Source organism: Protomyctophum bolini (genome assembly GCF_963924005.1).
Source record: "Protomyctophum bolini genome assembly, chromosome: 9".
In the NCBI taxonomy this organism is placed as follows: domain Eukaryota; kingdom Metazoa; phylum Chordata; class Actinopteri; order Myctophiformes; family Myctophidae; genus Protomyctophum; species Protomyctophum bolini.
In genome coordinates, this window is record NC_137870.1 from 1,496,557 (window position 1) to 1,506,556 (window position 10,000).

At 45.0% G+C, this 10,000-nt stretch overlaps 1 protein-coding gene across 1 annotated transcript in view; it reads left to right on the forward strand.

The window, feature by feature from the left end:
- Positions 1 to 10,000, forward strand: part of LOC308321081 (endothelin-converting enzyme-like 1) — a gene marked incomplete at its 5' end in the record, with an annotated part of 49,247 nt that overhangs the window by 1,014 nt on the left and 38,233 nt on the right. Inside the window, 5 exon segments of the mRNA XM_080771872.1 lie at positions 3,308 to 3,547; positions 5,521 to 5,787; positions 7,747 to 7,815; positions 8,923 to 8,965; positions 8,968 to 9,032. Of these exon segments, the coding sequence (XP_080627998.1) occupies positions 3,308 to 3,547; positions 5,521 to 5,787; positions 7,747 to 7,815; positions 8,923 to 8,965; positions 8,968 to 9,032 (684 nt within the window).

The following is a 10,000-nucleotide window of genomic DNA, read 5'->3' on the forward strand; positions in this document are numbered from 1 at the left end:
CTGGAGGGGTTTTGGTACTGGAGGGGTTTTGGTACTGGAGGGGTTTTGGTACTGGAGGGGTTGTTTTGGTACTGGAGGGGTTTTGGTACTGGAGGGGTTGTTTTGGTGCTCCATTGTCGTCACCGCTAAACCCCTTATCCCTATACCCCTTATCCCTAAACTTCTTTGCCTTTTTTTTTACTATTTTGCTAAACATTTTTGAATAGTTAAAATGGCCAGATGTACAAGCTCACAACGGATCAATGTAAATCGGCTAGTTGAACTATATTCAAAACCTATTTTCAAAATAGTAAATAAAGGCAAAGAAGGGGTTTAGGGGTGACGAAAATGGAGCCCTAAATGTCTAAAATATAGTAAATGTAAATAATAAACGAACCACCGCCCTGCAGAAGAACATCTGAATGTCCTAAACAGTAAACGTGTGTCCCTAACAGAAGAACATCTGAATGTCCTAAACAGTAGACGTGTGTCCCTAACAGAAGAAGGTCTAAATGTCCTAAACAGTAAACGTGTGTCCCTAACAGAAGAAGATCTAAATGTCCTAAACAGTAAACGTGTGTCCCTAACAGAAGATCTAAATGTCCTAAACAGTAAACGTGTGTCCCTAACAGAAGAAGGTCTAAATGTCCTAAACAGTAAACGTGTGTCCCTAACAGAAGATCTAAATGTCCTAAACAGTAAACGTGTGTCCCTAACAGAAGAAGATCTAAATGTCCTAAACAGTAAACGTGTGTCCCTAACAGAAGAAGGTCTAAATGTCCTAAACAGTAAACGTGTGTCCCTAACAGAAGAAGGTCTAAATGTCCTAAACAGTAAACGTGTGTCCCTAACAGAAGATCTAAATGTCCTAAACAGTAAACGTGTGTCCCTAACAGAAGAAGGTCTAAATGTCCTAAACAGTAAACGTGTGTCCCTAACAGAAGATCTAAATGTCCTAAACAGTAAACGTGTGTCCCTAACAGAAGAAGATCTAAATGTCCTAAACAGTAAACGTGTGTCCCTAACAGAAGAAGGTCTAAATGTCCTAAACAGTAAACGTGTGTCCCTAACAGAAGAAGGTCTAAATGTCCTAAACAGTAAACGTGTGTCCCTAACAGAAGAACATCTAAATGTCCTAAACAGTAAACGTGTGTCCCTAACAGAAGAACATCTAAATGTCCTAAACAGTAGACGTGTGTCCCTAACAGAAGAAGATCTAAATGTCCTAAACAGTAAACGTGTGTCCCTAACAGAAGGTCTAAATGTCCTAAACAGTAAACGTGTGTCCCTAACAGAAGAAGATCTGAATGTCCTAAACATTAAACGTGTGTCCCTAACAGAAGAAGATCTAAATGTCCTAAACAGTAAACGTGTGTCCCTAACAGAAGAAGATCTGAATGTCCTAAACATTAAACGTGTGTCCCTAACAGAAGAAGATCTAAATGTCCTAAACAGTAAACGTGTGTCCCTAACAGAAGAAGGTCTAAATGTCCTAAACAGTAAACGTGTGTCCCTAACAGAAGAAGATCTAAATGTCCTAAACAGTAAACGTGTGTCCCTAACAGAAGAAGGTCTAAATGTCCTAAACAGTAAACGTGTGTCCCTAACAGAAGAACATCTAAATGTCCTAAACAGTAAATGTGTGTCCCTAACAGAAGAAGATCTAAATGTCCTAAACAGTAAACGTGTGTCCCTAACAGAAGAAGGTCTAAATGTCCTAAACAGTAAACGTGTGTCCCTAACAGAAGAAGGTCTAAATGTCCTAAACAGTAAACGTGTGTCCCTAACAGAAGAAGATCTAAATGTCCTAAACAGTAGACGTGTGTCCCTAAATGTCCTAAACAGTAGACGTGTGTCCCTAACAGAAGAAGATCTAAATGTCCTAAACAGTAAACGTGTGTCCCTAACAGAAGAAGATCTAAATGTCCTAAACAGTAAACGTGTGTCCCTAACAGAAGAACATCTAATTGTCCTAAAACAGTAAACGTGTGTCCCTAACAGAAGGACATCTAAATGTCCTAAACAGTAGACGTGTGTCCCTAACAGAAGAAGGTCTAAATGTCCTAAACAGTAAACGTGTGTCCCTAACAGAAGAAGGTCTAAATGTCCTAAACAGTAAATGTGTGTCCCTAACAGAAGGTCTAAATGTCCTAAACAGTAAATGTGTGTCCCTAACAGAAGAAGGTCTAAATGTCCTAAACAGTAAACGTGTGTCCCTAACAGAAGAAGGTCTAAATGTCCTAAACAGTAAACGTGTGTCCCTAACAGAAGAAGATCTAAATGTCCTAAACAGTAGACGTGTGTCCCTAAATGTCCTAAACAGTAGACGTGTGTCCCTAACAGAAGAAGATCTAAATGTCCTAAACAGTAAACGTGTGTCCCTAACAGAAGAAGATCTAAATGTCCTAAACAGTAAACGTGTGTCCCTAACAGAAGAACATCTAATTGTCCTAAAACAGTAAACGTGTGTCCCTAACAGAAGAAGGTCTAAATGTCCTAAACAGTAAACGTGTGTCCCTAACAGAAGGACATCTAAATGTCCTAAACAGTAGACGTGTGTCCCTAACAGAAGAAGGTCTAAATGTCCTAAACAGTAAACGTGTGTCCCTAACAGAAGAAGGTCTAAATGTCCTAAACAGTAAATGTGTGTCCCTAACAGAAGAAGGTCTAAATGTCCTAAACAGTAAACGTGTGTCCCTAACAGAAGAACATCTAAATGTCCTAAACAGTAAACGTGTGTCCCTAACAGAAGAAGATCTAAATGTCCTAAACAGTAAACGTGTGTCCCTAACAGAAGAAGATCTAAATGTCCTAAACAGTAAACGTGTGTCCCTAACAGAAGAAGATCTAAATGTCCTAAACAGTAAACGTGTGTCCCTAACAGAAGAAGATCTAAATGTCCTAAACAGTAAACGTGTGTCCCTAACAGAAGAAGGTCTAAATGTCCTAAACAGTAAACGTGTGTCCCTAACAGAAGAACATCTAAATGTCCTAAACAGTAAACGTGTGTCCCTAACAGAAGAACATCTAAATGTCCTAAACAGTAAACGTGTGTCCCTAACAGAAGAAGATCTAAATGTCCTAAACAGTAAACGTGTGTCCCTAACAGAAGAAGGTCTAAATGTCCTAAACAGTAAATGTGTGTCCCTAACAGAAGGTCTAAATGTCCTAAACAGTAAACGTGTGTCCCTAACAGAAGAAGGTCTAAATGTCCTAAACAGTAAACGTGTGTCCCTAACAGAAGAAGGTCTAATTGTCCTAAACAGTAAATATGTGTCCCTAACAGAAGATCTAAATGTCCTAAACAGTAAACGTGTGTCCCTAACAGAAGAAGCGCTCGCTGCTGCGCGCCGCCCGCTTCGTGCAGGCCAACATCGACCCGACCATCCAGCCCTGCCAGGACTTCTACTCGTTCGCGTGCGGCGGCTGGCTGCGGCGCCACGCCATCCCCGAGGACAAGCTGAGCTACGGCATCATCACCGCCATCGGCGAGCACAACCAGGAGAAGCTGCGGCGCCTCCTGCTGGAGCCCGTCCGCCGGCGCGGGCCCAGCTCGGCCGAGCGCAAGGTGAGAATAATAATAACAATAACAATACATTTTATTAATATAAGGTGCCTTTCAGGGCACTCGAGGTCGCCGTACAGGTTAAAAACACAGTACAAGAACACAGTTAAAAGCAGAACAAAACGAAAGGGCCTTTCTGTGTGGAGTTTGCATGTTCTCCCCCTGTCCCATAGGGTAGGTACCCTCACAAAAAACATGCAGTAATCCTGGTCTCTAAACTGCCTCCCCCTGGCCAGCCGGGGCGCCTGATGGAGGGGAAAGGAACTGGTTGGAATAACGTGTTCCTTCCACGCGCTACGTCCAACCAGGGAAACTCCCCCCTGTCAGGTGTAAAGGAGCAACTTGGACACTCAGGCATGAAGGGAGCATGAGTTCAAGTCCGTTGCTCTCCCCTTGTCCCCCATATATGGGGACTAGGTTGGTCTCCCCTTGTCCCCCATATATGGGGACTAGGTTGGTCTCCCCTTGTCCCCCATATATGGGGACTAGGTTGGTGGAGGGTGTGTAGCGCCCAGGATCACATTAGATGATTGACACAGGGGTGAAAAATGGGTTACAAAATCGTGGGATAATTTTATTTTAATTTTAAAGCAGAACAAAACTATAGGGCACAGCTTGCAGCAGAAGACACAGAGGTCACACAGAGTCATATAGGCCTGCCTAAACAGGTGGGTTTTGAGGTGGGTTTGAAATATGGTGATAGAGTCCATGTTTCTGATGTCAGTGGGGGGGAGGGAGTTCCAGAGGTGAGGGGCAGAGCGGCTGAAGGCTCTTGACTAAATAGCGGCAGACTAAAATAATATATTGACAATTCCGTAAAACAAATAAAAAGCTGGACTAAAATGTTAGGAAAGGGACCAGAGATCCAGTATGTATGAGTCATTGTACACTTGGTTGCATGCTGAAAATAGCCGACCTACAAGCCAGTAGATCGGCTATTTTCATCAAGTGTAAAATGAGCTATTTACGACGCCATTAGGCAACGGTGGAACTTCGCCCCGGACCTCCCGGGCTCCGAGGGACTTCCAGCACCGATTGGTTTGATAGTATAGTATAGTATAGAGCGTCGCAGTCCCGCCCCCTCGAGAGACCCGGAAAATAAATCGCCGTTTATTTTCCTCATAGACTTTTCAGAAAGTATTTATTTAAAGACGTTTATACGCCACGGACAAAGACAACTCTTGTCGTGACAAATCATGACAACAAACACAATGTTTTGGGGCCGATCAAATCAGTAGAAAGAAGAAAATAAAGGCAGGAGACAACACTATTTGTTTTGTTTTTCTTTTCTTTTGATCGGCCCCAAAACATAGTGTTCATTGTCATGATTTGTCACGATCCGAGTTGGCTTTGTCCGCGGCGTAACCGTCTTTATATAAATACTTTAGGAAAAGCCTATGGGAGAAATGAATGGGCCACTCGTTGTTCTGAAAGGGGGAGGGACTGCGACGCTCTATAGTTTAGTATAGTATAGTATAGTAGTATAGTTTATATGTATAGTTTCATTATATAGATATTCCACTGTTACGTTCTTAGCTTACGCATGTTTCATGATAACTACTTTTTATGTACGTGATGTATTGACATGCTTTCTGTTATTGTGTTATTATGTAAACTAAATGAAAACCATTCAGAAAGACTATGAAAGTAAAGATGTAAAACCGACCAATCAGGTGAAGGACTAACATGTTGCTGTCCTCAAACCGACCAATCAGGTGAATGACTATACCATGTTGCTGTCCTTAAACCGACCAATCAGGTGAAGCACTAACACATTTGCTGTCCTCAAACCGACCAATCAGGTGAAGGGACTAACATGTTTGCTGTCCTCAAACCGACCAATCAGGTGAAGGACTATAACATGTTGCTGTCCTTAAACCGACCAATCAGGTGAAGCACTAACACGTTTGCCGTCCTCAAACCGACCAATCAGGTGAAGCACTAACACGTTTGCTGTCCTCAAACCGACCAATCAGGTGAAGGACTTCTACCGCTCCTGCGCCGACATGGAGGAGATCGACCGGCTAGGCTCCTCCCCCATGACGGAGGTGATTGACAGCTGCGGCGGCTGGGACCTGGCGGGGGCGCCGCGGGCGGCGGCCGGCCGGGAGGACGAGGGCGCCCCCCGGAGGCCGGACTTCAACGAGATGCTGTACCGCACGCAGGGCGTGTTCAGCACCACCGTCTTCTTCTCGCTCACCGTCAACGTGGACGACAAGAACTCCTCCAGGAACGCCATCAGGGTGAGACGGCGTGCGTTGCATGTGTTGCGTGACGTTGTGTGTGTTGCGTGAGTGTGTGCGTGACGTTGCGTGTGTTGCGTGAGTGTGTGCGTGACGTTGTGTGTGTTGCGTGAGTGTGTGCGTGACGTTGTGTGTGTTGCGTGAGTGTGTGCGTGACGTTGTGTGTGTTGCGTGTGTTGCGTGACGTTGCGTGTGTTGCGTGAGTGTGTGCGTGTGTTGCGTGTGTTGCGTGAGTGTGTGCGTGTGTTGCGTGAGTGTGTGCGTGACGTTGCGTGTGTTGCGTGACGTTGCGTGTGTTGCGTGAGTGTGTGCGTGTGTTGCGTGTGTTGCGTGAGTGTGTGCGTGACGTTGCGTGTGTTGCGTGAGTGTGTGCGTGTGTTGCGTGTGTTGCGTGAGTGTGTGCGTGTGTTGCGTGTGTTGCGTGACGTTGCGTGACGTTGCGTGACGTTGCGTGTGTGCGTGCGTGCGTGCTGGCTTGGGCCTCAGTCACACTGTTGAGACGGCTGTCCTGTCCGTGTTTAATGGACGCTCCAATGCATTTCCAATGGAAGTCACATGGTTTTGGTTGTCACTGTCATGTACCGCTATGAAGACACAGCATGGAACTAACCATCAGTGCCGTCGCTACGTATACGCGCAACACGCCCTGCGCGTAGGGCAACACGCCCTACGCACGCAGGGCGTGTTGCCCTACGCGTAGGGCAACACGCCCTGCGCGTAGGGCAACACGCCGAGAGGAGGGGCAACAAAAAGTGCCATGCCGACCCTCAAAATAAAACAAAAAATCTCCGGGCCTTTCGCCGCGAAATAATGAGCGGCCGTGCGTGCGGCACAAATATCCCAAAATGGTGCAGTTATTCGTTCCTGCTAACCATGGTGTGATACTGTGGTTGCAAGTGAGTGTGTGTGTGTGTGTGTAGCTGTGTGCCAGAGTTTTACATCATCTATTTACTGTATTTATAGCGTGTGCGTGTGCGTGCATCAGGACACGTATTAATTGTTCCACATTGTAGCATAGTGTTCTGCATTGTGTTTACATTGGCCTCTGTGAGTACTGTATTCATATTCATATTCACACGCTGCCTCTAATCCTGGAGGTTTGTTGGTGGATGGTCTCGGCCGGTCGAGGCTGTTTTCTGTCATCGCGTCACGCGGCAACGCAATCTGTTATAGCAAACGGGTTCCCAAAGTGGGGTCCGGGGACCCCCAGGGGTCCTCGAGGGAGTTCTTGGGGGTCCCCATGCTAAATGATAGTTTGGAACCGAATGGACCTCTTATGGGTCTGTAACTCTGAGAGGGTATACTTAACCCATTTTGACCTGAGATCAAATTTAAAAAAATGTCTGTTTGAAAATGACAGTTTTCTGAAAAAGCTGTGTTTCTGTGTCAGTCGATTTAAAAAAAATAGCAGACCTACAAGCTCGTACGCTATGAGCTTGTAGATCTGCTATTTTTCGATAGCTAAAGCATAACATAATGCTAACACCAGAAAGGGTTCCCGCCCCAAAATGGGTTTAATGAACATTGATTTTACAATAAATGTAGAAATATAAAAGGTAGAAATGCCATTAAATGGGGGTCCGTAGACTAATGCATGTCAAACTGGGGGTCCTTGACATTAAACGGGTTGAGGACCACCGCTAGAGCCGTAGAAAATCTTCTCTTATGTGGGTCCCTGCAGGCATATCTCTTCAAACGGAGGGTCCACGGGGCTAATTAGTGTCATTTTGGGGCTCCTTCATTTGGCTTTGGGAAGTTTGGGAACCGCTGTTAGTTAGTCGATGTTCTCTGCTGGTCGACTGTGTGTGTCTGCCCACCATGCAGATAACATCATTTCAACCCATATTGATATTGTGTGTGTGTGTGTGTGTGTGTGTGTGTGTGTGCGTGTGTGTGTGTGTGTGTGTGTGTGCGTGTGCGTGTGCGTGTGTGTGTGTGTGTGTGTGTGTGTTTTCTCAGATCGATCAAGAGGGTCTCACTCTTCCTGAAAGATCTCTGTACCTGGGGCAGGATGAGGACAGTGTGAAGGTCTGTCTGTCTGTCTGTCTGTCTGTCTGTCTGTCTGTCTGTCTGTCTGTCTGTCTGTCTGTCTGTCTGTCTGTCTGTCTGTCTGTCTGTCTGTCTGTCTGTCTGTCTGTCTGTCTGTCTGTCTGTCTGTCTGTCTGTCTGTCTGTCTGTCTGTCTGTCTGTCTGTCTGTCTCCTGCTATAGAGCGCCACAGTCCCGCCCCCTTTCGTGACGCCGACAGGCCCAGCAAATAATTCCCCGTTCATTACCCCCCCCCCCCCGTAGACATTTCGTAGACTTTTCAAAAAGTATTTATTTAAAGACCTTTAAAAATGACGACAAACACAATGTTTTGGGCCGAACAAATCATTACAAAGAAGAAAGACAACAATGAAAAGTGTTTTCTTGTTGTTTTTCTTCTTTCTAATCATGTTTTCTAATCGTATGTTACGATTTGTCACGATCGGCTTCGTTCGAGTCCTACACAACTTTAAATAAATACTTTTTCAATTGTTTCCTGGGCCTTCAAAGGGGGCGGGACTACAACGCTCTATATCGTCACCACCGTGATGATGTCATGATGATCCGTCCCTTAGTGATGATGTCATGATGATGTCATGGTGATCCGTCCCTTAGTGATGATGTCATGGTGATCGGTCCCTTAGTGATGATGTCATATCGATCTGTCCCTTAGTGATGATGTCATATAGATCCGTCTCTTAGTGATGATGTCATGATGATGTCATGTTGATCCGTCCCTTAGTGATGATGTCATGGTGATCGGTCCCTTAGTGATGATGTCATATCGATCTGTAACTTAGTGATGATGTCATGATGATCCGTCCCTTAGTGATGATGTCATGATGATCCGTCCCTTAGTGATGATGTCATATCGATCTGTCCCTTAGTGATGATGTCATGGTGATCCGTCCCTTAGTGATGATGTCATGGTGATCCGTCCCTTAGTGATGATGTCATGGTGATCCGTCCCTTAGTGATGATGTCATGTTGATCCGTCCCTTAGTGATGATGTCATGATGATCCGTCCCTTAGTGATGATGTCATGGTGATCCGTCCCTTAGTGATGATGTCATGGTGATCCGTCCCTTAGTGATGATGTCATCTCTAGATCTTGGCGGCCTACAAGGCGCTGATGGAGCGACTGCTGAGCATGCTGGAGCTCACAACGCCACCGAGAACGCCAAAGAGATCCTACAGCTGGAGACGCGCTTGGCCAACGTACGTACGTGTGTGTGTGTCTGTGCGTGTGTGTGTGTGCGTGTGTGTGTGTGTGTGTGTGTGTGCGTGCTTGGGGGAGGTTAAACTGAAGTTAATTGCAATCCTCATAAATGCCCCGCTGTGTCCTACATCAAAGTTTTGAGAGAGAGAGAGAGAGAGAGAGAAAGAAAGAGAGAGAGAGAGAGAGAGAGAGAGAGAGAGAGAGAGAGAGAGAGAGAGAGATTTTAGGAAATTTGAGTTGTCGATCCCACATTTTAAGGAACCAGATGACAAACAAGTCATTGTGTTTAGGAGAGGGACCTGCAGCACAGCTGGCTCTACAGCACAGTATGTGTGACTGCATGTCACACAATGAGAAAACAACACTATACATGTTGTTCATTGTCATTATTACAGTACAGTATGTGACTGCATGTCACACAATGAGGGACACAGAGAAAACAACACTATACATGTTGTTACAGTGTGTGACTGCATGTCACACAATGATAAAACAACACTATACATGTTGTTACAGTGTGTGACTGCATGTCACACAATGAGGGACACAGAGAACACAACACTATACATGTTGTTACAGTATGTGACTGCATGTCACACAATGAGGGACACAGAGAACACAACACTATACATGTTGTTCATTGTCATTATTACAGTACAGTATGTGACTGCATGTCACACAATGAGAAAACAACACTATACATGTTGTTACAGTATGTGACTGCATGTCACACAATGAGAAAACAACACTATACGTGTTGTTCATTGTCATCTGCATTGTATGCTTTGGCAATACTGTCGTTTTTTATATATTACATTCATGCCAGTAAAGCTAATTGAATTGAGAGAGAGAGAGAGAGAGAGAGAGAGAGAGAGAGAGATTAACAGTGTGTTGTCTCCCACCCAGATCACTGTGTCAGAGAGAGAGAGAGAGAGAGAGAGAGAGAGAGAGAGGTTGACAGTGTGTT